Source organism: Microplitis mediator, chromosome 7 (genome assembly GCF_029852145.1).
Source record: "Microplitis mediator isolate UGA2020A chromosome 7, iyMicMedi2.1, whole genome shotgun sequence".
NCBI lineage: Eukaryota > Metazoa > Arthropoda > Insecta > Hymenoptera > Braconidae > Microplitis > Microplitis mediator.
Genome location: NC_079975.1, coordinates 2,881,028 through 2,908,848, shown reverse-complemented (window position 1 = coordinate 2,908,848; position 27,821 = coordinate 2,881,028). Strand labels below are relative to the sequence as shown.

Genomic DNA, 27,821 nt, shown 5'->3' with positions numbered 1-27,821 from the left:
ATTTGAAACTACAAATAAAAAATGTAAATAATTTAAAAAATGCACTTATTACTTTCAGAATTTTCTAAATGCGCATTTTTTTAAAATTTTATTTTCTCAATTATTTACTCTATTTATTAATAATTTAAAATTTGTCTGACGTCTGCCACATTCACACTCAACAAAAGTTGGGTGAATTCGGATTTTATTCAAGTTCGAATTCACTCGAAGAATCGGAGTAAAAAAAATCTTTCTGGGTACGGAGTTTTTTTTTCAGCGGAGTGATTTCGGAGTGAATTAGATTTTATTTCTCTGACTCAGAGTTTTAAAATTTAAATCGACTCCCTTTGGATGATACTCGAGTTAGCTGAGGTCTAGTAATCTTTGGATTTTTTTTGAGACGATAAATTCTAAAAAAAAAATATTTAAAAAAATTCCACCTGTAGTTTTTTTAATTTTCTACATGTGCATTTTTTTAGTTTTTTTTTTTTTTGTAATTTATCGTCTAAAAAAAAATCCGAAAATTGTTAATTCTGTTAACTTCAGGATCTTGATACTGAAAGCCGACATCTAATTTTTGGATTTTTTTTTAACAATAAATTATTAAAAAAAAAATATTCAAAAAAATTGCACCTGTAGTTTTTAAAATTTTCTACATGTGCATTTTTTTATTTTTTTTTTTTTGTAATTTATCGTCTTAAAAAAAAATCCGAAAATTGTTAATTCTGTTAACTTCAGGATCTAGAAACTGAAAGCCGACATTCAATTTTTGTATTTTTTTTTATCAATAAATTATTCAAAAAAATTGCACCTGTAGTTTTTTTAATTTTCTCCATGTGCATTTTTTTTTTTTTTTTTTTTTTTTTCGTATTTTAATTATTAAAGAAAAAAATATTAAAGTTGTTAATTGTCTGCTAACTCAGGGTCACCCAGAATCATCCCTTTGGGAGTAAATTTTACTCCGAGACTTAAATAAACAGTAATCTGCTCCGTATTTACTCCGCATATACTCCGATAATTTTTTACAGTCCAGTAAATTATCGTACACTATTTAAATTAAATTTAAAATAATTTAGTTAAAGACTTTCCAAAAAAAATATACTTCTTATTTTTTACATTATAATTAACTCTCATTTAAAATATATATATTTATTTATATATATTGACAGTAATTATTGTTTTTTAAAAAAAATAATTAACTACACAAGTCTCGCACGCGCATATCGTGAAAATTGACATATCTTGTATGGACGGTATCATTACATATATTATTATATATTTATATTTAAATATAATAATATATAAAATAACTTTCCAAGGATTACTGAGTTTATTTTAAAACAATATTTTGATTGTGCATTTGATGTGTTGGTTTAAAATATTTTCGACTTGTGTGTTATCGGTTTATTTGTTTTATTAATTAACAATCCATTGAAGAACGCTGGTATCGTTTCCACCTATTGATACAATACGTGTGTCATCGTGAAGGAATGTAACGTTTGTTACATGACTCGAGTGTCCGCCGTACGTGTATGAAAGTGACTAGAAAATTATATTTATAATTATTATTAATTACTAAGTAGCATGCATGCAGTGGTAGAGTAATAAAATATTAAGTCTGTATTACCTTTGGCTGACACGCCGGGTAAGAAAATAATCTGACTTTACCAAAGTCATCCCCAGTTGCCAGTAATTTACCCTCGCCACTGCGGCTGCAATTATTTACGTCCGTACCGTCAGCACCTTCTGGCCAGATTCCTATCGTTTCAAATGATATCACGCATGTATGTGTTGCCCATTCAATGTCTTTTAAATTTGATGATTGTGGAATTTGTCTGCATACTCCAGGATTCCCTGAGTCATAAATAAATAAATAGATTTTAATATTTTTATGTAGAGTTCTAAGGCGGAGAAATTGTCTAGACAATTGACGTCAATTTACCATAAAAAAATTGACAATTTTTTGAATTTTATGAGTTTCCGCGCCAAATTGATTTTGAATAGAAAATTATTTTATAAAAAATTGACTGAATAATTTTTTACCGTCACTTTGAATCTAAAAAGACGTCAAAATAAATTTTTAACGAGTTTTTTAAAATAAACGAATTGGATGTTATGTTGAGTGATACGAGTTGCAGTTCAATTACAATTACAAGTACTTATATATTTAATAATGTCCAGGAAATTATTTTATAAAAAATTACGATCCTGAAGTTAGCAGACAGTTGCAAATTTTCTGACTTTTTTTTCAATAAATAAATTACAAAAAAAAAAAACTAAAAATATACACATGGAGAAAATTTAATAAACTATAGGTGCAATTTTTCAAAATATTTTTTTTTTATATTTAATCGTTTTTAAAAAAATTCAAAAACTGTCAGACGTCTGCTAACTTCAGTATCATAAAAAATTGATCGAATAATTTTTTACCGTCACTTTGTATTTAAAATTTAAATAGACGTCAAAATAAATTTTTAACGAATTTTTTAAAATAAACGAATTGGACGTTATGTTGAGTGATATGAGTTGCAGTTCAATTACAATTACAAGTACTTATATATTTAATAATGTCCAGGAAATTATTTTATAAAAAATTGACCGGATAATTTTTTACCGTCACTTCGTCTCTAAATAGAAGTCAAGTTAAAAAACTGACAAAATAATTTTCGACGTCAATTGTCAGCCAATTTTTAGATTTGACTGAATAAAAAATGACTAATTTCGCATCACTAATTTTTATAAAAATAAAATTTCATAGATACGTACAATATAATAATTCATAGTCTCCACTATTACTTCGTAAATATTGACTGTCTACAGACCAATCTAGATGAGTTACAAAACTTGAATGTCCCTGAAAAACATTAGAAAAATTTTCAATTATTTACCAGCTGACAAATAATAAAAATTATTATTATTAAATTAATTAGCAATGCTTACCATACATCTACCAACTCTGTTATATTTTTTAGCCGTCTCATTTATTTGATAAATATAAATACAATTATCACGTGAGCCGATAGCTAGTAAAGTACCATCGGGTGAATATCTAGCAACCTGAAGTGCCTCTGAACCATCTGAATGATGGGTATAAAATTCCCTCGACTCGCTGTCAATAACCAGCCATTTACCAGAGACACATCCTACCACCATAACACTGCCATCGGGAGAAAAACAAACGCTCTGAGCCAGCTCTCCTATGTCTTTGCTCCAAACGACCGAGTGACTGAGACTGTCCCACATCTGGAGAAGTCTGTCATGTCCAGCGGTCGCGAATTGGGGCAGAGTAGGATGTGCCGCAAGACCCCATACCTCTTCAGTGTGACCCAGCATCGCTGGACAGAATCCTATTTCCGTGTCTCCAACTAGAATACAATTTCTCGTAGTGCCGATCAATAATTGCGAGCCCCTTCCTTCTGACACTGTTCTTATTCCGCCAAAATGGTCTTCAATTTGTGCTCCTTCGCCTGTTGGTTGCAAGGAATTGTCCAAGTAAAGAATACGACCGTCTTTACCGCCTCCGGTAACAATATTTCCGTTCTTCAATACACATATTGAAAATATCGATCCTTCATGTAAGCTTTTTACCAGCGTAGAAATAGTATTTGTCCCTTTAAAAACAATAATTATCGTTTTAAATATTTTTAAAAATTAATTATGGCGGGAAAATTTTTAAAAAATTACCTCGCGCCCATATAATTACATTTCCATTACTATCTCCAGTTAAAACGTCACCATTTTGATTAAACGCCAGACAAGTTACGTATCTTGGTTTCTCCCGGCTCTCAAAAACTCCCATACGTTTATAAAGCATGCCGCCATTGTCAAGTGACCAGAATGATACGTGTCCTTTGCCACAGGATACTATTTGGTTGCGTTCCAACGGATGCCAGTCTGCGCACACGACCGTGTCCACTGAGCACTGAAATTCAAATAATTATATTAAAAAACCCGGATGTCTTATTAAATATCCACAATTATACCTTCGTCTCGGTGACTTTGGTACCGCGTTCACCCTTCTGCCAGTCCCAAATAGAAATATTGTGATCAGAAGTCTCGTCAATTGCACAAAGAAAACTCCCGCCGTCAGCTTTTGAAAATGACAGGCAACAAATTGATCCGTCGAATTCACCAACGCCGATTATAGTCAGCGTAGCAAGACTTACTGCGTTCCATATTCTTATGTGAGGCTGAAATATTATTATTTTAAATATATATCGCATCACTAATTACAGAAGGACGTAGAATTTTATACGCGCCTTTGACTTTAGTCGCCATAGGGTAGAAGTACAGTTTTTGATTACTTTAGGGCCAGTTTTGGCCACTTAGAAATTTTAAATAAAACAATTTGTAAAATACGCAATGACATAGTTAATTTTTTAACTTCCCGCTAAGAAAATTGTAAATTTTCAAAAATTCGGGAAGTTATTGGTTTCGGTCCGATTTACGAAAATCGAATTTCTATCAGATGTCGACGTTTTGAGGTCCTAGGAAGCTATTCTGACTAATTTCAAGATGATGTCCGAGTGTATGTATGTATGTATGTACGTACGTACGTACGTACGTATGTAAATACCTGTATCTTTTGAACGGATGAACCGATTTTGAACTTTAAGGTGCCATTCGACGCGGATTGTCAATATCTTGAAGCCGAGAGGAAATTGAGCTTGATCGGTAGGGCTCGTTCAGAGATATTCCAAAAATAAAGTTTTTTCAAAAATGTTTTTTTTTGGATAACTTTTAATGTGCTCGAAGGATTAATTCCAAAATGGACTGGGCTCTAGAGCTTTATAAGCCGCGTCGAATGCCACCTCAACCATTAAAATCGGTTCATTCGTTCAAGAGAAACCGTTGTCGAAAGAATTAAAAAAAAAAATTTTTTTTATTTTTCCTGAAATATCTCAAAAACGACTCGATAAATCGGATCCAAAATTTTATCAGCTTTAGAACTTGACAAAACGCATCGATTGCCGCCTCAACCATCAAAATCGGTTAATTCGTTCGCGAGATATCGTGGGAGAAAGAAATGCTAAAAAATGGTTTTTTATAAAACAATGGCATACAAAAGTATTTGCGAGCTCGTAGAGCTCGAAAATGTATTCACAATAGTGTTTTCGAGCTCAACGAGCTCGAAAACAGCGGGAAGTTTTGGGGCTGGCCCGCAGGGTCAACTGACAGACCGATTTTTTTTAAATGTCTTTTGTTAAAAGAGAAAAATTTTGAAAACAAACGTCTTCAGAAACCAAGTCAAGATTTTTTTGAACCAAGAAATTTGTCTTGGTTAGAGAAAATTTCTGTTTAGTCCAAGAAAATTGAGGTTTTCAAAAAAATTTCAATTAAAAATATTTACCTCCAGTCAAGATTTTTTTATCTGTGTACAATAAATCTTTTTTATTAATTTAAACAAAGTATTAAATGTCAAAAAATGGAGCAGTGGCCAAAAGAGATACTTCTACCTCATGCCCTTTAGGCTTTCAAAGTTTTTTTAAAAATTTTTAGGGCCAGTTTTGGATACTGGAAAATTTAAAATAACATGATTTTTAAAATACGCACTGAGTCATTTGCTTTTATTTAAAAATGACAATTGATAATTAATGGTGTCAAATTTTGTAATAACAGTGGAAATATTGTTCGTATAAAAAAATTTTTCAAATAAAAGTTGTAGAAAATTTTATTTTCTAGAGAAAATGTCTGTTATGATTTTTTATACGACCAATATTTTCACCGTAATTTCAAAATTAAGATTTTCATAATTAATAAAAATTTGAATAATTCATTATGAATCTTAATTTTGTAATTACGGTGAAAATATTGGTCGTATAAAAAAATCATAAGAGACATTTTCTCTAGAAAATAAAATTTCCTACAACTTTTATTTGAAAAATTTTTTTATACGAATAATATTTTCGTCGTAATATTAAACATTTGAACTATTCATTTCGAAGTTAAGGCAAAAATCGACATAATTAATTTTTGAAATGCGTACAAAGATACTTTTGTCACTAAAAAAAAAATAAATTTTATTTAATACTTTTTCATTGATTTAAATAAAGTATTAAATGTCAAAAAATAGAGCAGTGGCCACAAATGCTACTTCTACCCGGTCTATAAATCGATTGTCCATGAAAAAAAAATTCTGCGCCCTTCCGGAATTACTAACGACGCATTACTGTTATTATCAAATAAAAAAATAATTACCATCGCATCCCGTTTGTCAGTACCAGCAACTTGTCCAGTAGCGACGACTAATTTATTAGGATGAATGGCAATACATTTAACGTCATCAGTATGTCCTAAATAATGCCTCTGGCAGTGCTCCTCCATGTTATAAAGGACGACAACGGATGCGACAAAGTATACAATTTCACCGGTCGGCAAAAGGTGTAAATTACTGCGGCAATCTTTTCCCCGGTACCCATAGACCCAGTCCAGCTTCAATTTACTCTGCGGTGGTGTGTTAACTTTGTGCGGGTCGTAACTATCAACGTAGGATGTAGGAACATGGAGGACTATGGGTCTTCCACGCAAATACATTCGCACGGTCCCTTCCGACTCGTTGTACTGCATGTCTCTGGTGCTAAATAAAATAATAAATTATTTTTTATAATATTTTATCAACAATTATCTTAATAAACTAGTAGTATATTTTTAGTCACCAACACACTTATTTTTTTTAGTAACAACCGCGACGACTACTGACAGATAATAGTCTCCTACTCCGGTACAATGCGTCAGATGACGTCAGATAATGGCGGACAATTTTTTTTTTACAATAAAAAAAAATAAAAGATCGTGAGGATAAAAATTTATGTTACGTAAATGTAAGCGCGAACCTTGAAAGCCGTAGAATATATTTTTTTTTTTTATTTTATCGAGTTTTTTTGTTGCTGACGGGTATCACTGGAACTTGATATACAAGAAATTACACACGCGAAAGTGTCGGTGGGAATATTGCATGATACCGGAAATAAATAACTTTCTTCGACACCAGCGATGCGCGTACATCAACAATTATAATTATACTACTCAAATATAAAAATATGTATTTATAATTAATGAGCTAAGTAGGAAATAAATAATCTAGGAAAAAAAATAATTTAAGATAAAAAAAAAGAGTGGGTTTAATAGTGAGAGCACACAAATGAAATTAATTACCCATGCTTGACGTTGTTCAGGACCGGAGGCTTGAACAGGTTGAACAGTGACTTGGTTGATGTTGATAATCTACAAATTAACGACAATGCAAACGAAAAGCATGCGGTGCTAATGACGGGAGCAGCTAAATAACTAACGTAGTACTAAGTACTGAATAATAAATTACTTATTTATTTATTTGTCAAGCGATTTACTAAAGCAGAGTAGAGTTAATTATTTAAATTACCTGGAGCTGGTTAGGTGAGAATTGTTTGGCGACTGGGGAGAGTGAATAAAGTCTCCGGTTGACGACCAACGTTTCGCGCGTCGCAGACTACTTTGAGGAGGTCCGTTGGATCGGGCTGTAGGCGACCTGCTGATGGTGTTTAGTAATTATTGGATTTTATTATTAATTTAAAGTAAGGCAGTACCTGGCAGTGGGTAATGGGGTCGCTCGAGGGCTGGGTGATGGCACAGGGGAGACACTGCTGCTACTGGGACTGTCTGAATGCAATGAATTTGTTGATTGGTAGTGGACTGATCGTCTGAAATAAATTATGAGTATTAGGGTGGGTCAAAAAAAAAATTCTGGTCAAGTTTGAACTCTTAGTAATTAATATTAAGAGGCGTCTTCGTGATTTTTGATTTTTTGTTTAAAGAACATGGGAATAAAAAAATTTTGAGATTGAAATTTTATGGCTCGGCAATGGCTCATGGTACAGATAAGCTCAGGATAAAATTTTGTAGGCAATTGAATGTTGTACAAAAAAAGTCTCTTATAATTTCTTGATAAATTCATCTGTTCAGAAGTTATTGGAGCTCGAAGTCAAATTTAGAGTAAATTCCGAGATTTTTATACTTTTCCAGCGAAACTATCAGACTTGTTACAAAATGTCATAGGAACTTTTTTGTAGACAATTTTATTTTCTACAAATTATGTCCTATAAAGTTTTTTTGTACTCCGCATTGTTCTCTAGTTATTTCCATTTTAATGTCAAGATTTGAAATCCATCAGAACACTACTTTTTTTAAGAGCTTGACACTAAAATGAAAATAACTAGAAAACAATGCGGAATTTTAAAAAACTTTATCAGAGATAATTTGTAGGGAATAAAAATGTCTACAAAAAAGATCCTATGACTTTTTGTGATAAGTCTCATAGTTTCGCTGTAAAAGTAAAAAAATCTTGAAATTTTCTATAAATTTGACTTCAAGCTCTAATAACTTTTGAACAGATTTATCAAAAAAGATAAAAGACTTTTTTTGTACAGCGTTTAATTCCCTACAAAAATATATCCTGAGCTTATCTGTACCATGAGCCATAAAATTCTAAGCTTTAAATTTTTTTCCCATGTTATTTAAATGGGAAATCAAAAACCACGAAGAGACGAATGATTTATATACAAACATATTAATATGAATGTATAAACAATAGAAGCAATACCTTTGTGGCAGTTGCGAAGGTGCAGTATAACTAGCGGGTCTTCTAGAATTAACATTAGAATCTCTGACATCCTGACTTGATCCAGAAGACGATGAATTTTTTAGGCACGGTGAATTAGTCTGTCGGTTTCTCATCACATCCTTTTGTACAGAATTTTGTGTCGCTGAAAGTATAATAATATATTTATTTAATACACAAAATAAATTTTATTACGGATAATGCCACGTATAATTATTTTTTTTAAATGGATAGAGAAAGTACCGCCAGCAGATGAGAACGGAAATGGCCTCAACAATTTAATATGTATATATATATATATATACAGTATATGCACGTTCTTAACATAAAAACTTATTTTAGTACAACACTGTCACGAACTTTCCCCTCTAAATAAAATTGACCTTGAAGAGTTTCCTGATGATGAGTATGAGAACTCTGGTGTACTCACGTCAAGGTGATTGCTCGATATTTAGTGCTGCTTAAATAAAATACCCACATGTCTAAGAATCATATCAGGCATAAACAAGTCACGCACGTAATTATAATTCCATTGTAGACATTGCTGGATATTTGGGGCAATCGCGCTGGCAAATTCATTCAAGTGATATCGTGCCTTGGCACGATCATTCTCTGTACTCTCTGTACTCCATTCTCTATACTATTCATATATATAGATATATACGTACATATTTTTCAATCCCTATATTGTTTAATAATTCAGACTTAGCTTTGACATAAATTGTTTTATTAAAAAAAGTAATTTACCGCTCACCTCTCAGAGATATATGACCGTTTCTCAAAGGTGACGACAACAATCTATCATTCTTTCTATCATGTTTCTCGTCATCTCTCTTGTCACGGTTCTCCAGCTGCGTTATACGTCGTAATGCGTCTGCTAAAGTTGCACGGAGACAGACAATCTCGTCCCTTTGTGCCAAGGACTGTCTCTCGAGGTCTGCTACTCTGCCAAGGAGAGATCCTGTCTCGCATTCCAACATCTCATCTGCAATAAAACGACAAATATTCATTATTTTTAAATTTAAATTCAAAAAACCCGCCATTTATTCCAAAGTAGGACACTTGGCTTTTTGACATCAAGATAGAAATTTTGGGGCCGATTTTTGACCTTTCAAGCCACCAAAATGTTGACAATAATCAGAAATTTATGTCAAAATATCTGACTAAAGGATTTGAAAAAATGGCGGCAAAAAGTTAATTACAAATGTCATTTGAACGAAGTCAATTTAGATAACTTTTTAAGACCGGAAAATGAGACAAATTTTCTATGACCCCTAGACCTACATCTGTATGTTTTATTTATATAAAAAATTTGGCTCGGAGACAAAATTTGTCTTGTCCTTTTTAAGACATCTTTGACATCTTAAAATTGTCTGTGCTATTTGGGTTACAGTACCCAGCAAATTTGAATCCATCATTGCCAAATAATTTATTAAGGGCATTTCCGGTCAGTGCCCACCCCCATTTCAAAAAAATATTCAATGACTCAACTGTCATATCCGTATTTAAATTAAAAAAAAAAAATTACTTACAGTTGTCATCAATTAGGAGTCAAACAAAATTTGATAAAGAAACTGAAGCCTACGAAATTTGAAAATAATGATAACATTGACATGATTTTACTGAAATTTATTAACCAAATTTCGTTTGACTCCTAATTGATGTCACTAATTTTTTTAATTCATCTCAGCGACAATCGCAACTCCGCTGTCTTTTTTTTAATTATTACTCTAATTTCTTTTCAATTAATTAATAAAATTTTATTACAATTATGACAGGAGTCATAGAATATTTTTAAAAAGTGGAGGCACTGTCTGAAAATTCCCTTAATACCCAGAAAAAAAACAATTGTCATTAAAAAACAAATTTAAACAACAGGATGTCCAATTTCAAAAATACTCACTCCAAGCCTGATCAGCTTCGTCAATTGTATTCATCATGTCTGTAGACATTTTAAATATTTAAACTCCCCGTGACCTCTTTTGTAATTTAAATCATTTATTTTAAATACTATCGATAACCTCCTTCACTAATCACTAATCACTTTTTTTTAGTCATTTGAACCCGTATTAAATAACTCCATCTCTATAAACTCACCGATAAATTAATATATTTATTAAAAACTAAATAAATATATAAAATTATTCATAAATTCACAACCACGTGCCCGGCATCTCAATATTTTAATAACGTAATAAATATTTATGCGCTCGGTAATTTATTAACTAATTACTAAATAATTATTCACCGTTACTTTATCAATAATATATACACACATATATCTATATATTTTTTTTAATACTCAACAGCTTACACAATAAAATACAAAGTGACTAAAAAAATTTTTTTTTAAATTTCAATGCCATTAAATTTAAAATATGTTACGATAACAATATATGAAATATATATAACATATATATCGTGTTATTTACGGTCAAAAAAATGTCCTCAGTTTATTTACATTTATTGTACTGTAACAATATTTAATATTTTATTTATTATCAAGTTTCGGGTATAAAAAAAAATATATTTAAAATTATCGTCAAGTAAATAAATAATTTAAGTTTAAGTGAAGGTAAACAATGAAAACGTAAGTTAAAAAACGAGGGTGCGCTTGCAAGAGTGCGCATTCGAACGCATGTGTATTTTCAGAGCCAGTTCTAACGCTACTGTCAGAACAGCTCACATTAACTCGCGTAATAGTCCAGCTGGTTTGGTGGAGACTCGCGATCAATAACGCGTTTAGTTTTGTTGTACAACAGATAATATAATTGTTGAGATTGTTCAGATGACGCGTTACGTTGCCTTACACTTTGTCATTCACTAGATAAGTAATCTCTCAATTAAAATCATTTATTGTTACATAACAGCTTATAGTTTCATAGATTTGATGTCCGTTTGAAGAAATTTGTTTCACTGCATCTGTATTGCTGATATTTATTTTTTTTATAATATTATTTAGCCAACAATCGAGTCTGCATTTAACGGAAGCCATAATTGTATATTTCCTGGAGGGCTCAATACAAATTATTTGAATAATGGATACGGTATAAACTCTGCTTTGTTAACTCATCCAGCTAATGTATGCGTAATATTGATTATGGAGTTAAATAAATCAAATGTCAAACAATACTGGAAATTAATTGCATTTTTTTAATACGACTTTGAGCTCCCAAGGCTGAGGAATTAGTTTTTATTATTTTTTAAAAGGATTTTTTAAGGAGTGGACGGATCTGAACTATCGGAAATTAAATTATTGATTTGAATTATTCTTTTGATGGGGAATTTATTAATATTTATGGGCAGTTGATATTTTAAATTATGAAAATTGGAAATAAAGTTCGCGGGGAATTTAAATTTGGAAAAATTCGCGCGTAATTTTAATTTTGGAGTAAAATAGATCAAATGGCAAACAATACTAGAAATTTATGGCCTTTTTGAATGCAAAAGAGTTTTCAAAGCTGGGGGATATTTTAAAGTATGAAAATTTTAAATAAAGTCCGCGGGGAATTTAAATTTGAAAAAATTCGTGCGTAATTTTAATTATGGAGTAAAATAAATCAAATTTTAAACAATACTAGAAATTTATGGCCTTTTTGAATGTCGAAGTTTTCAAGGCTGGTGGACATTTTAAAGTATGAAAATTTTAAATAAAGTCCGCGGGGAATTTAAATTTGAAACAATTCGCGCATAATTTTAATTATGGAGTAAAATAAATCAAACAATACTAGAAATTTATGACATTTTTGAATGTAAGAAAGTTTTTAAGGCTGGGGGATATTTTAAAGTATGAAAATTTTAAATAAAATCCGCGGGGGAATTTAAATTTGAAAAAATTCGTGCGTAGTTTGAATTATGGAGTAAAATAAATCAAATGGTAAACAATACTAGAAATTTATGACATTTTTTAATGTAAGAGAGTTTTCAAAGCTGGGGGATATTTTAAAGTATGAAAATTTTAAATAAAGTCCGCGGGAGAATTTAAATTTGAAAAAATTCGCGCGTAATTTTAATTATAGAGTAAAATAAATCAAACGTCAGACAATACTAAAAATTTATGGCCCTTTTGAATGTAAAAAAGTTTTCTAGGTTGGTGGACATTTTGAATTATAAAAATTTAAAATAAAGTTCTTGAGTCGCGAATTAAAGTTTGAAAAAATTCACGCGTATTTTAATTATGGAGTCAAATAAATCAAACGTCAAACAATACTAGAAATTTATTGCCTTTTTTAACGCAAGTCAGCTTCCAAGGCTGCGGAAACTTTTCATTATTTTAAAAGGAGTGTACGGCTTCTCAATATCTTGGAAATTAATTTCCTAATTTGAATATTTCTTGTAGTAATTGAAAAAAATTATAAATATTAATAGCTCGTTAATTTTTTGAATCAATCGATCAAGTAAATTTTAAATTAACTTTTAAAATAAATCCAACAGTCGCGAAAAAAATTAAATAATTACTCGGATATTTTTTTTATTCATTTAAAAATGAAATAAAAAGCAGTTAAACGTAAGGATGTGTCATGGTTGTTATATGCATTGTATATATTTTGAATTATTTAAGTCAATGAGCCGTATCGTATTATTAACACTAAACCGCAGCGTTAATTGCTCACGTCCAAGTATTCTCTGGTCTCTCACTCCTCAATAGTTTGTAAGATCTTTAGTCTGCTAGTAATTTACACTCAAATGATTTTGTCTCGCACCCTTTTGACCGTTTATGGATGAGTTTACGAATGGATACGCAAGACTGAGTTACTCCAAAATTCGACTCGACGGATTTATCTGTTTATCCATCAAACTGACGCGATAACAAAAAAAAAAATAATAATGAAAATAATGTAGACTTAAATTATAGTTGAATTAAACGGTTGTTTGCAGAACCTTGAGACGTATTTTGAATAAAATATCTGGCGCTCCCATTCCATTGAAAACGAAAATCAAGCGAAAACAATTTATTTATAGTACACATCAAAGCAGTGTTACGGGCACACTTGACGCTATTAAAGGACTTAAATTTTCTATTGTTGACGAAACAATCGACGGAGCCGAATCAATTTAACTACACCCACAATTACGATCGGAGTCAAGCCAATAATGTCAACGTCAAATCAATTTAATTGTCTACTTAATTAATTAATAATATAATTGTTACCAACTTACCCATTTCCTGAGATGAGCTCTGATTGTGACCGTTTACATGCATCATCCTTGATTGATTTTTACTCATGGCTCTTTAATGCTCATCATCTGTTTCAATAAAAATTAATTTATTTAATTATTTAAAAATTTAAAAACAATTACACGTCTAATAATTATTTTTTTTAACAATAAATTATAAAAAAAAAATATTTTTAAAAAATGCACTTTCAGTTTTTTAAATTTTCTACATGTGCATTTTTTTTTTTTCGTAATTTAATTGATGATACGGAAATTAGCCGACCTCTAATAATTTTTGAATTTTTTTAAAAACGATAAATTGTAAAAAAAAAAATATTTTTAAAAAATGCACTTGTAGTTTTTTAAATTTTCTACATGTGCATTTTTTTTTTTTCGTAATTTAATTGATGATACTCAAAATAAATGATAGTAAAGTTAGTAGACATTTGAAATTAAAAGAAATTTTTTTTAACAGACAAATAGTGAAAAAAAAATATTTCTGAAAAAATGCACATGTCGGAAATTGCATAAACTATACGTGCAATTTTTCAAAATTTTTTTTTTAATATTAATTTTTTTGTTAAAAAAAATCCAAAAATTTTTAAACGTCTGCTAACTTTATTGTCATTCAAAATAAGCCGACCTCTAATAATTTTTGAATTTTTTTAAAAACGATAAATTGTAAAAATAAAAATATTTGAAAAATTACACCTGTATTTTTTAGAATTTTCTACATGTGCATTTTTTTAGTTTATTTTTTTTTGCAGTTCATTTGCTGGACAAAAATTTCAAAACTTGTTAATTGTCTGTTAATTTCAAAATCATGAAAAATTTTGCATTACGAAATGAAAAATAAAAATTTTCAGGCCTAGATAAATTTTCTCACCCCCACCAAATTTTTTTTTCCTCAATAAAATTTTTGTTTTCAATTTTCAATGCAAAAAATTTATCAGGACAAGTAAAAATATTTTGCAGTGAAATCTTTTTTCAAGTAAAATTTAATTTTCTAAAAAACAAATTCAATTGTTGGGTAAACTACACCCCAGACAACTTTCGTGTCTCGAATCTTCAATTAACCACCGAAGGGTTAAATAAATTCCAAGGTTTTAAAGTCCGAGCAAGTTTTAAATAATGAAAAAGTGAAAGAGTAGAATAAAAAAAAAATAAAAACGATAAAGGAAAGTCAGTGGACTTGTTGCTGCAGCAGTATTAGGTATCCAGGGTTAATATAAGGTGTAATATAAAACCAGTAAACATTGACCCAGCATGAACATTACCTTATTGGTTAATAGTCGGTCACCGTTCATCTTACATTATTGTGTCAAGTCCTTAAAAGATTATAATTTAATCCGCCAATTTATTTGTCAACTATTTACTGGGATTAATTATTAATTAAACCTCGCATTATTAATTCCCATATTCTCGTCTTCTCCATCCTCATAGTTGTTATTCACTTTTACGTTACTCCGATAACAAATTAATAGTACGTTGGCTATTAAATTAACATATCATGCTACAGGAATGTCTACGTTACACATATATACACAAGAAGGTCACTAAACTACAATAAGACGCTGAAGAAATGGTAGGAAATGCATTTGCATATGTCGTTGAGGTGTAGAAATCGCGGAGAGAATGCCTGAATACCGGTATTACTTTTTAATTCTATCTATCAGTATTAAATTATCACCATTACCATCTAGTCCGTTATTTTTTATTTCATTCTTCCACAAAATAAATTAAATTAAATTTTTACCGCTCACTTAATTCAAAATAACTCCAAAAAACCTGATACTTTAAACTATAAAACGCAACTTTAAATGATAACAAGATAACGTTATCATTATTGCGCTAATGACAACAGTATTAGATAAAAAATATTTCTAAAAATATATATATATGATATGAAGAATTTTGTTTCTTATATCGTTATAATATAGTTAGATATGGTATGAGCATGCAATGCCGTCACGGTTATCGCGATTCCGTGGGAACGGAACTTGGGAACGTGACCCAACACCCAACCTTTGCCTATACAATATATGTACCATCTTATTCTTATACTATTACCCTTTTTTTTACCACAAGTACTCTCTATTGTTCAAAAAAAAAATATATGTGCTGTTAATTATTTCCCGACAGCAATTCATTACATATATAAATATCACTACTGGTATTTACTTTTATATTTATATAATTTTATTTATCATTGACGTTTTTTGGCAGTCGTTGCCTTGCTTACCTTTGATTCATCCGCAAGCTATTGGAGAACTGACCGCATTTGAATTACTTTGAAGACAACAATAATTTAAACTGACACTTGATAAATATAACTATCAGTTATTAATTGATTGATAAATAAATTGATGGATGATTTAAATACAGGAAATATTTATGCGAAACTCAAAAACTTGCGCGGTGCTCCGACATGTGAATCGCGAATTCCGCAAGACAGCATTCAATTTTAGTCCGCACTGTTTTTGAATATTTGTATGTAAATTACTGTATGTTATATATTGTTTATTGATATATAAAATCGGTATTACTGTTTGTAGTGTGTAGTATGCAGTGTGTAATTTTTATTGTGTGTTTAAACTCAGATCGACAGAGATCAACTGTTCTGAAGCGAGGCCAACAGGTGAGTTGTTGGTGAGTTGTGCCAGCAGGCAACAGTTAAGACCCCAGTGACGTCGCTTTCAAGTAATTTCTGTTAAATTTCCCACCTGAAATGAAAACCTGGATATTTATTTGTTTTACTGCCGATCAATTTATGTAACGAGAGCTACTCACTTTTTGGGAAGAATTCAAATTTTTTGGCGGGAGATTTAATTGTTTTTTGAAATCAGCGGTTGTTGGGAGAACCGGGTTCCGGAAATTGGGGGCACGTTCCTGGAGACTTTTACTTTATGCTGACTTTAAAACTAAACATAACGTTTATTATTATTTATCTATTTTGTAGTTTCTATAGTCTAGTAGACGACTTAGTCTTCTTAATCCTGTAATTAATTTGTTTATTTATTTATTAGTTATGATTATTTTTAATTTATAAAATGGCAGAAGATAATTATCTTTGGATGCGTTCATTGTTCAAAATTTGCTGATATATATATATGTGTGTATATATAAATTGAGAAAGTGGTTTGGGAAAAGTTAGTGAGACCTCTGGTGGCTGTGAGTTAAATATATTTAATATATTTGGTGCTTGGTGTGCTTACAAGATTGTTTAAATATCACGTGTTTGTTTGTGAATGTTTTATTTATGATTATTTAAATTTTTTTGAAAATTTAATGATCTTGTTTTAAAGTAATTACTTATTTTTTAATGTAAGTATTAATAATTTTACAATAGGTTTTAGAATTAGTATATTAATTTTTTAAGGTTGAAAAAATTTTGAATCGAGATAATTTACCTGTAAAATTGATTTCATTTTTTTTTTAGGTTAAAAAAATTATAAAAAGGAAATTTTTATTTTTTACTGTGTAGTTTTTAGAGATAATTAATTAAAATTCCTAAAGAATATAATTATAGTGAAAGAAGAAGGCGCTAGATAATTTTTTAAATTTTTGAACTGGAAAATAGGTTAAAATAATATCAGGTTACAAAGAAATTAATATACACGTGCCAGAAAAAGTTTGGAACTTAGCCCTACCACAATTATTCCTTCTCTACCGCAATATTTTGATCTGCGCATGCGCAGAATATCTTTTTCAGAACATAATAGAGGGAGAAAGAACAATGATGGGAAAAAATCAAACTTTTTCTGGGACGACTATAGTTAATTTTATTCTTAAAATTTCAATTTAGCATTGAGTATTTTAATACCAAAAACTAGTTTTTTTAAAAAGCTTACAATAAATTTAGTTTTAATTTAACATTAGTTTAATTAAACACCGAGACCAATTTTTTTTTTTTTTTTTTTTTTTTTTTTTTATGAAGATAAACGAAGATACAGAAATGAGTGACGCTGAATTGTTGGAAGACCAATTGACTGCTGCCGTTCTCACAGAAGATGTAGCCAAATTAGAGAGCATTATAAACCGGCTGTATTCACCTGGTGATTTATCAGAATGGATGTATGGATATAACTTACTTCGCATCGCTATAGAGGCCAGGAGTGATAGAATCATAGATTTTCTGTTAGCCAGAAACGTTCCAGTAAATAATGCCAATGAAGAATATCGAGACACGCCGCTTCATTTGGCAGTTGTAAGTAGGAATCTTGAAACAGTAAAAAAGCTGTTGGAGAAAAAAGCTGATATTAATAAAGAAAATCAGTATTCTAAAAATGCACTTGATATCGCAATATCTGACCATTATGATAATGGTCCCTTAAGATTTTACAATAATAAAACGATGATAGAAGTACTGGTGGATCATGTGTCTGACAATAACATCACGGATCAAAATTACGTGAGACTACTCAATCATCTGATAGATAAAGGCCACGTTGAGTTATCAGAAAAATTATTGACCAAGTGCCTGCATGTTGATTTAAACAAGGCAATGAGGATTTACAACTTTTTATGTGAGTCAGTTCAAAAACAATATTTAAATATCGTGAGTCTTTTGTTGGCCCGCGGTGTTGATGTTAATTTCATTGACTATAGACGCCTTGGTGCAAAGACGGCGTTATATATTGCCTGTACAAATGAAGATGAAGAAATGGTAAAACTTCTTCTTATCAATGGCGCAAGTACTGATATTAAAAATGGGCCCTATGTCGCTGATACATCAATAAATTATTTCTCTACGTTTTACTATCCTATTCACGCAGCTACCAAAGATAACGATGACTGTAAAGTTCTTGAACTGCTTATAGACCATGGCGCTGATATCTACAAAAAGTACGTAGATCCTCGTGGGTGTCAAGGTTCGGCACTCAGTTTAGCTTTTAGCTATAGCCCAAAAAAATTTATTGATATGCTCATGAAAAAAGGCGTGGACATTAATTTTAAAGATGAAAATGGCGATGCTCTAATCTCTTATGCTGTTCATAATCAAAACAAAGAGGTTTTTGAATATGTCTTGACACATCAGGATTTAAATGTATTAGATTACCACAATATTGAGCGCATTCTGCGCGCAGCTGTTCAACTCTGTCAAGTTACAAGAGTAGAGCAAGTAATTAGGTACATTCAGCAACAAGGTTCGTACTCTTTTTTAAGATATGAAGTTGACGTTAATTTATTTAGTGACAGAGCACATTCTCCAATACTGCACACCACTGTGTGTGGTTATAATAGTTCTTATTTGAAGCCCCTCATTGAATATGGAGCTGATGTTAACTTTTTAAACAGTCGAGGAAGAACGCCGCTTCATTCTGCATTTCAGTTCAGAAGATTGGAATCTATCAAAAATCTAGTTAAATTCGGCGCTGATATTAATGTAATTTGTGACGATGGCTACACACCTCTTGATTATGGACTTCAAGGTCATCTATTCAGCAATCGGAAAAGAGATAACCCAGATTCAAATTTTTTATCCCAAGTAAATGGAGTTAAAGACATCGTTAATTTTTTTACTCAGCACGTTGTAAAGCTAAAGCTTTTGAATTTGTATGTTAATGAAAATATTAACGATGCCCTGATAACTAGATCCATATATCCTGACAACAGCCTGATGGCTAGATTTGCAAACCCATATAGATATAAAAAGAAATATGAACAAGAAATAAAAAAAATGAAGCGTGTAATATTAAGCGACGGTGTTACCTATTATGACCTCGTGACTGCTAATTTGGTCACAATAATTGCGTTCTTGAACAATGATGATATTTTTAAGAAATTAGAATTTGAAAGCTACAAAACAAAGTTCCCGCACTATTGGGAAATCATCAGTGGATGCTTCTGGAGAGGATACGCCAGAAAAAGACTTCTAGATAAAGTGTCAGAGCATCCTATTTTCAGACCTATCTTCGAGTTACCATATCCGTGTTTCAGAGAAATAATGAATTACCTCAGTAACGCCGATTTGAAAGAATTCTTGGTTAAAAGTGCTTTTTATTTTAATATTTAGATGAATTACTTCATCTATAATTTACAATTTTTTTTTATTATAAATAATTTAATATTTATCTGTAAGAGTGACATTTTTTTAATTTTAACAAATAGATAATTTTGTATCAAGTTTATCCCTGTTAAAAAGAAATGATTCAAAACGATTCAATTTTACTACTATATAGATATACATTCAACATCGAGGGGATCGTTTTGTTTAATCAGGGATATTCAGCTATCAATCTTCTGCGCACAATATTTATTTATTTTATTTAATTTTCGCCAATCGACATTGTACATAATAAATAAATCGTAATAATTTAAAGAAAAACAAAAGACAATTATTTAACAATCAATCACAAAAAAATATTGTTCATATGAATTCCCGATCCGAAAATTCCCATAGAATCCACTAATCTAGAGATTTTTCTTATAGGGACTTTTTTTTGTTTCCTTATTTTACAATACATATTTATAATTTTACATTTAATTAATATACATATATTTTTAAATATAGAATTTTTTTTTTAACAATTTTTTATTTTTACATTTGTATGAAACAAGTCATGCATATTTTTATTTTGAGACGTTTTTTTTACCGATTATATGCTACTGCGCAAGAATTTATAGCCGATATTGTATAAATTGAGAAAGTGGTTTGGGAAAAGTTACTGAGACCTCTGGTGGCTGTGAGTGAGATATATTTAATATATATTTGGTGTACGATTATTGAAATATAACTTGTTTATTTTTGAATTTTTTATTTAGGAGTATTTAAATTTTATTGAAAATTTAATAAATTGGTTTTGAGGTAAATAATTATATTTTGTGAATGTAAATGTAGCAGACGTGCGAGAGTTTTAAATTTTAAGTAAATATGTAGAGAAATTCAAATAATGAAACTGAAAAAATGGCACGTTCCAATTTTTCTATCATCTAAATACTTATTGTTTAATTTTTATTGTACTTATTTTGTTTATTTATTCAACAATTAAAAATTAGCAATTGTCTGCTACATTCACACTTATTATTTTTTTTTATAGTTTTAGTTTTGTAATGGATTTTTAAATGAGAATGCTAATTTTTATAGGTTAAGAAAGTCTTGTATTGGAATAAAATTGCACCTAAAGCCTTTTTAATTTTCTACACGTGCATATTTTCTCCTCTTCTTATTTCCGTGTAGAAAATTAATAAAATTATAGGTGCAATTTTTTAAATATTTATTTTCATAATTTATTGTTTTGAAAACTATCCAAAAATTATTAGACGTCGGCTAACCAGTATCATTTTTTTTAAATTAATGTTTTAATTTCTTTTCAATTATTTAATAAAATTTGACTATGGTTATGGCAGTTATAAGTCGTTGAGAATTTTCAAAAAGTAGGGGCCACTGCTTTTAATTAAATCTTCGGGTTTGATTGATTACTTTATGCCTAACTAAAAAGCGACACGATTTATTTATTTATTTTTTTTTTTTTTTTATAAAGATGGAAGAAGAAATGCAAATGTTCGAAGCTGTTTTCAAAAAAAATGTAGCCAAACTAGAGAGCATTATAAAGTCACTGAACTTACCTGATGATTTATCAGAATGGATGTACGGATATCAATTACTTTGCATTGCTGTAGAGACCAGGAATGATGAAATCATAGAATTTCTGTTAGCCAGAAACGTTCCAGTAAATAATGCCAATGAAGAAGATCGAGACACGCCGCTTCAGTTGGCAGTTAAAGATAGGAATCTTTTCTTAGTAGAAAAGCTGTTGGAGAAAGGTGCTGATATTAATAAAGAAAGTCTATTTTCTCAAAATGCGGTTGATATCACAATATCTCAGAAACATGTTAACGATTTCGTAAGAGTTTACCATAATAGAACTGTTCTAGAAAAACTGGTGGACCATGTGTCTGAAAATAATATCACGGATCGAAATTACCAGAAGCTGCTTATTAATCTGATAGAAAAAGGCCATGTTAAGTTATCAGAAAAATTATTGAACAAGTGCCTGCATGTTGATCTAAACGAGGCAATGAGTGCTTACAACTTTTTATGTGTGGCAGTTGAAAAAAAATCTTTAAATATCGTGAGTCTTTTATTGGCCCGCGGTGTTGATGTCAATTACATTGACTATACACGCATTGGTGCAAAGACGGCGTTATATATTGCCTGTAAAAATGAAGATGAAGAAATGGTAAAACTTCTTCTTATCAATGGTGCAAGTACTGATATTAAAAATGGGCCCTTTGTCGCTGATAAATCGAGAAATTGTTTCTCTACATTTTACTATCCCATTCACGCAGCTATCGAAGATAACTATGACTGTAAAGTTCTTGAACTGCTTCTAGACCACGGTGCTGATCTCCACAAAAAGTACGTGGATCCTAGTGGGTGTCAAGGTTCGGCACTCAGTTTAGCTTTTAGCTGCAGTCCAATAAAATGTATTAAGATGCTCATTAAAAAAGGCGTAGACATTAATTTTAAAGATGAAAATGGCAATTCTCTAACCTTTTATGCTGTTAATAATCGAGACAAAGAGGTTTTTAAATATGTCTTGACACATCAGGATTTAAAAGTATTAGATTACCACAATACTGAGCGCATTCTGCGAGCAGCTGTTCGACTTTGTCAAAGTACAAAAGTAGAACAAATAATCAGATACATTCAGCAACAAGGTTTTAACTCTTCTTTAAAACATGAAGTTGACGTTAATTTATTTAGTGACAAAGCACATTCTCCCATACTGCACACCGCTGCTGTGTATTGTTATGATAGTTCTCATTTGAAGCCCCTCATTGAATATGGAGCTGATGTTAATTTTTTAAACAGTCGAGGAAGAACGCCGCTTCATTCTGCATTTCAGTTCAGAAGATTAGAGTCGATAAAAATCCTACTTAAATACGGCGCTGATATTAATGTAATTTGTGACGCTGGCTACACACCTCTTGATTATGGACTTCAAGGTCATCTATTCAGCAATCGGAAAAGAGATAACCCAGATGCAAATTTTTTATCCCAAGCAAATGGAGTTGACGAAATTGCTAATTTTATCACTCAACACGTCGTGAAGCTAAAGCTTTTGAATTTACATGTCAATGAAAATATTAACAATGCCTTGATAACTAGACCCACATATTGTTTCAGTAACTTGATGACTGTATTCGCAAAGCCATTTAGATATCAAGAAGAATATAAAGAAGAAATTAAAAAAATGAAGCTTGAAATAATAAGCGACGGTGTTACTTATTATGATCTCGTGACTGCTGATTTGGTCACATTAACTACGTACTTGAACAATGATGATATTTTTAAGAAACTTGAATTTGAAAGCTACAAAACAGAGTTCCCGCACTATTGGGAAATCATCAGTGGATGCTTTTGGAGAGGATTCGCCAAAAGAAGACTTGGATAAAGTGTAAGAGCATTCAGTTTTCAAACCAATCTACGAGTTACCTTATAAGTGCATCAGGACAATAATGGATTACTTTAGTAACGTCGATTTGAAAGAATTCTTGGTCAAAAGCGCTTTTTATTTTAAGATTTAGACAAATTACTTCATCTATAATTTACAGTTTTTTTTTTATTATAAATAATTTAATATTCATCTGTAAGACTGAAATTACTTTAATTTTAGCAATAGATAATTTTTTATCAAGTTTATACCTGATTAAAAGAAACGATTCAAAACAATTAGAAACGATTCAATTTTACTACTATATAGATATACACTCAACATCGAGGGGATCGTTTTGTTTAATCAGGGATGTTCAGCTATCAATCTTCTGCGCACAATATTTATTTAATTTACGCCAATCGGCATTGTACATAATAAATAAATCGTAATAATTTAAAGAAAAACAAGAATTAATTTAATTATTTAATAAAACCTACAGTACAAAGTAGAAATAGTGAACCAAAGCAATTATTAGAATAAGTGTATGAGAATGAGTAAAGTAAAGAGAGATATATTTTTATAAATAAAAAATAAACATATGTAAAACTTTGTAAAACACATACTTGTGATACAAATAAAACTTATTATTATTATTAAAGAAAAACAAAAGACAATTATTAAACAATAAGAATATAATATTTGAAAAAATTTTTTTTTCAAATTCGAAATTAACTTTGATCAAAATTTTTTGGAATACTTTTATTCAAAATGATCACTTTCAATCACAAATGAAGTGATCAAAGTTAATTTCAAATTTGAAAAAAAATTTTTTCATCATTTCTATGCATTTAAAGTAAAAATACGTCGTTTCCCGAAAAATTTTTTTTTGGTACGCCCTTATGGCTCCTGGTAGGAACCCTGGGTGCCATAAGGGCGTACCAAAATTTTTTTTTGCATTTCTGCCCGTTTCAGCCATAACTACGTCGATTCCCGAAAAAAATTTATTGGTACGTCCTTATGGCATTTGTAACGCGATATTTATAGTTTTACATTTAATTAATATAAGGTAAAAGCCCCTATACCCGCTCACTTTTCACTGAACTGAGATTAAATCACTTAATATAAATTAATAAATAAAATGAAAAACCATATTTTTTTTCATAATTATTTTTTTAAGTTTCGAGTATTAGAATAAAATTTAATTATGACTTAATATATACATAATGGAAAGAAAATTTAAAAAATTCAGTCTATGCCATTTCTTCTATGATTAGAAAAATTAAACAGGTTTAGTTTGAAATCAGTGAAAAAAAAAATATATTAGATAACTAATATTAATAACAAAAAATTTGACCATCCGTGGATTTTTTTTTAAGAATCCCATTATACAATCACTGAAATCGATCAGTTTGTGAGTCAATATTGAGATAGGGCTCATTAGGTTTTAATGATAACAGAAATAAAAGATTCTAAAGTATAGATTTCAATAAACAGTTAAATTCAATTCATATTCAATAAAAATACGCGGGCTCAGGTTGCTCGTAACAATAATAATAATAATTGTCAGCTCATAAGCTACCGTAATCTTTCTCAGCTGTATCAATTCACCGATATAAAAATAAAAATACATACTTTTTTACTTAAAAAAATAATAATCATTTTTTCCCCTTGAATTTTTCAACTTATCGCAGTGGCCTACTTTTAACTTTCTGCGTGTTAATTTACAATTATAATTATTTTTTAAAGTATTATCGCCGGTTTATGACAGAAAAAACATTAATTATTGTAATTAATGTCATTAATTACAACGCGAAAATAAAAATTAGTATAAATGGAAGAGTTTTGCTCGGTATCGAATATCGGCTGCGGTGTCCGAGTGGTTAAGGAGTTGGACTCGAAATCCAATGGGCTATGCCCGCACAGGTTCGAATCCTGTCCGCAGCGTTTACTTTTTTATTTTTTTTTTTTTTTTACACAAAAATTTTATTAATCATTTATTTAATTACTACCATAATTATAATCAACAACAATAGAAAAATAATAATAATTATCGTAAGTAAATATTTTCTTGACCAAAAAATGTATTCTCAAGAATTTTTATAATTTTTAAAATTATTTTCATAGATTGTAATAGGAATAGGTAATTTTTAATTAAACTAAAATTATTTTTTATTTAAAAAAAAATTTGGCGGGAAAAATTAAATGAAATAAAAATGCGTACTTATAATAAATAAGAAAAATGTCAATTATCAGGTAATTAATTATTTTATTTTTAAATAATTATACACAGAAAAAAAGTATTTCTTGGCACAGAAAATTTCTTACTCGCCTCAAGAAAATTTTTACTTGACCCAATAAATTTTTTCCATTATAAATTTAAAAAAAAATTTTCTTGGAGCAAAAAAAAAAATTCTTGTGCCAAAAAATTTTTTTTTAATCCTAAGAAAATTTTCCTCATCAATTTCTAATGTCAAATATTTTTTGCGCCCAGAAATTATTTTTTTTTTGCGTAGAAATGGACAAATTAAACAGTAATTACTTAAACCAGTGCGATATTTAATTAAAAAAAATTTTATTTATGTAATTTAATTTGGAAAATGAAGCAGCATTCCTGTTGCTGAGGATTCCATAACTTCCATTTAACGTCATAGGTTCTCTATAAAAAAAAAAAAAATAATAAATAAAATAAAAACCAATAAATGAACGAGTAGAAAAACTAAATAAAGCATTGATTTTTTTTTATCAACACGTTAATTAATCAATTGTACTCAATAACATTTCATTCTTTTACGAAATAACAATTATCTATGAGCTATTATTATCCATTTTAAAGAGAGTTATTCATGACAATTTATCAATTCAGAGGCCAGTGCTCTTCAATAGGACATGCGGCCTTATCTAAATGTGATTTCGAATTAAAAATTTATGTTCTGATAAAAAAAAAAAAAGTTTATATAAATAAATAGATAAATAACTTACAGCTGGGAATGATTTTAAGATAGGAAGACTAATATCGTAAGTTTGCTTTTGTCCTGGTTGAACGGGACAAACGGTCGTCGCGCAGGCGTTGGTTTCCATCCCAACAAAAGGTAGATCGATCACCTGACTAGCCCAGTAAGCGCGACTTTCCAAACTGTTTCCCTCAAAGTCTGAAAAAATTTAAGCACCATAAAAATTCAGATCATAATCACTTGAGTTATTTGAATCAGTATTTTTTTAAAATCAATTTTCTCTTGACAATTTTAAAAAATTCATTTTCTGCTCCGGAGTGAATGCGAACCGGATGACTGCATATTTATTTAATCTCCTTGGAGTAAAATTTACTCCGAAGGGGAGTTTATTTTAATACTAAAACTCCGAATCAGGTGAATAAGAATTTAAATAAATCCAGTTCACTCAAAAATCGAACTCCGAATTTACTCCATATCTGAGTGAATCCGGATTCAATTTAAATCCGTAATCATTCCTGATTTTTTACGGTGGGTAAAAACTTTCCGGGTAAACGCAGATTTAATCTGCCGCGAAATTTACTGCGAGGAAATTTATTTTACCATTGAAATTATGGATCGGAGATGCAGATTAAAGTAAAATCCAGATCACGAAATCACTCAGCTGAAAAAATTCCGTATGCGAAGTGATTTTTTCTAAAACTACAGAAACCCAAATGACGGAGTGATTTGGATTTAAATAAAATCCATAATCACTCCAAATTCACTTCCGATTTTTTACAGTATGTAGAAAATTTTCGAACGAACGCGGATTTAATCTGCAGCGAAATTTACTCCGAAGAAAATTTATTTTACCATTGAAATTATGGATCGGAGATGCAGATTAAAGAAAAATTCAGATCACGAAATCACTCAGCTGAGAAAATTCCATATGCGAAGTGATTTTTTCTAAAACTCTGGAAACCAAAATGACGGGGGGAATTTGGATTTAAATAAAATCCATAATTACTCCAAATTCACTTCCGATTTTTTACAGTATGTAGAAAATTTTCGAATGAACGCGGATTTAATCAACAGCGAAATTTACTCCGAAGGAAATTTATTTTACTATTGAAATTATGGATCGGAGATGCAGATTAAAGTAAAATCCAGATCACGAAATCACTTTACTGGAAAATTTGCTTACGCGGAGTGATTTTTTGGGTAATGAAGTAAATTTTGACTCAAATAAAAACTTTACTCCTGATTTTTTAGTAAATATTAACTTACTTGCTGTGTAATCGAATGAAATACTGGCGTTTTGTCCCCGTTTAATGCGACATGGTTTTCCTTGATCGGCTTCCTTGCAAGGGTCGACGCGTACTTCGTGTACTGTGCAGTTTATTACGGTCCCTAAAATTCAATTATTTTAAAAGTAACAGTAATTGAAATAATTATTGTAAAAATATACTTGCAATAAGTAAATAAATCAATGAATAAATGAATTACCTTCAGGATATTCACAATTTTGTGGCTGTATCACTTCAGAAATAGAGAATCCAATAAAGCCAAGTAGGATAAAAATTGCAAAGTACTTCATAATGTCGTAACGTCGTGACTGCTCGAATCGAAATGAATGGAATAGAATGGAATAAAATGTAATGATGAGCTTAAACTAAAGCTCGGATACTTATATATATTTAAAGATATGATGAACGAGTATCTAAAGCGGGGCGTAGGTTAATTGAGATAGTATCGTTTTTGTTAAACATTAACTTA

At 30.2% G+C, this 27,821-nt stretch overlaps 5 protein-coding genes and 1 non-coding gene across 12 annotated transcripts in view; 4 read left to right on the top strand and 2 right to left on the bottom strand.

Moving 5' to 3' along the window:
* Window positions 1-27,821, top strand: part of LOC130672097 (uncharacterized) — a 99,827-nt gene that overhangs the window by 56,417 nt on the left and 15,589 nt on the right. The window lies entirely within an intron of this gene.
* LOC130672093 (echinoderm microtubule-associated protein-like 2) lies at window positions 282-16,380 on the bottom strand. Of its 6 annotated transcripts, none has more exons than XM_057476375.1 (14): window positions 15,975-16,380; window positions 13,736-13,822; window positions 9,330-9,560; window positions 8,558-8,720; window positions 7,545-7,658; window positions 7,361-7,489; window positions 7,135-7,203; window positions 6,178-6,556; window positions 3,963-4,169; window positions 3,664-3,901; window positions 2,920-3,590; window positions 2,746-2,833; window positions 1,607-1,833; window positions 282-1,521 (listed from the first exon to the last, which is right to left on the bottom strand). In XM_057476375.1, the coding sequence occupies exons 2-14, from the start codon at window positions 13,800-13,802 to the stop codon at window positions 1,396-1,398; spliced, it is 2,709 nt and encodes a 902-aa protein (XP_057332358.1). In that variant the 5' UTR covers window positions 13,803-13,822; window positions 15,975-16,380; the 3' UTR covers window positions 282-1,395. The 6 variants fall into 6 exon arrangements, with proteins under 6 accessions (XP_057332358.1, XP_057332359.1, XP_057332363.1 ...); XM_057476376.1 differs by having other exon boundaries at window positions 7,361-7,486; XM_057476380.1 differs by lacking the exon at window positions 7,135-7,203 and having other exon boundaries at window positions 15,975-16,379.
* LOC130671018 (putative ankyrin repeat protein RF_0381) lies at window positions 17,688-19,748 on the top strand. The gene has a single exon (XM_057474691.1). It carries the CDS (start codon window positions 17,688-17,690, stop codon window positions 19,746-19,748), a length of 2,061 nt encoding a protein of 686 aa, XP_057330674.1.
* LOC130671017 (putative ankyrin repeat protein RF_0381) lies at window positions 21,217-23,133 on the top strand. The gene has a single exon (XM_057474689.1). It carries the CDS (start codon window positions 21,217-21,219, stop codon window positions 23,131-23,133), a length of 1,917 nt encoding a protein of 638 aa, XP_057330672.1.
* Trnas-cga (transfer RNA serine (anticodon CGA)) lies at window positions 24,978-25,059 on the top strand. The gene has a single exon. It is a non-coding gene; the product is annotated as a tRNA-Ser (tRNA).
* Window positions 25,410-27,711, bottom strand: LOC130672110 (MD-2-related lipid-recognition protein-like). The gene is made up of 4 exons (XM_057476405.1): window positions 27,552-27,711; window positions 27,333-27,455; window positions 26,095-26,264; window positions 25,410-25,771 (listed from the first exon to the last, which is right to left on the bottom strand). Exons 1-4 carry the CDS (start codon window positions 27,640-27,642, stop codon window positions 25,688-25,690), a joined length of 468 nt encoding a protein of 155 aa, XP_057332388.1. The 5' UTR covers window positions 27,643-27,711; the 3' UTR covers window positions 25,410-25,687.

Coding starts and splice junctions, on each gene's coding strand:
- LOC130672110 (XM_057476405.1), bottom strand. CDS start 27,642: ATGAAGTACTTTGCAATTTTTATCCTACTTGGCTTTATTGGATTCTCT. Junction 26,265..27,332: donor TTCATTCGATTACACAGCAA/GTAAGTTAATAT, acceptor AAATTTTTTCAG/ACTTTGAGGGAAACAGTTTG. Junction 25,772..26,094: donor TCTTAAAATCATTCCCAGCT/GTAAGTTATTTA, acceptor TTTTTTTTATAG/AGAACCTATGACGTTAAATG.
- LOC130671017 (XM_057474689.1), top strand. CDS start 21,217: ATGGAAGAAGAAATGCAAATGTTCGAAGCTGTTTTCAAAAAAAATGTA.
- LOC130672093 (XM_057476375.1), bottom strand. CDS start 13,802: ATGAGTAAAAATCAATCAAGGATGATGCATGTAAACGGTCACAATCAG. Junction 7,204..7,360: donor TCTCACCTAACCAGCTCCAG/GTAATTTAAATA, acceptor GTTAATTTGTAG/ATTATCAACATCAACCAAGT. Junction 4,170..6,177: donor CTGACAAACGGGATGCGATG/GTAATTATTTTT, acceptor ATAATATTTCAG/CCTCACATAAGAATATGGAA.
- LOC130671018 (XM_057474691.1), top strand. CDS start 17,688: ATGAGTGACGCTGAATTGTTGGAAGACCAATTGACTGCTGCCGTTCTC.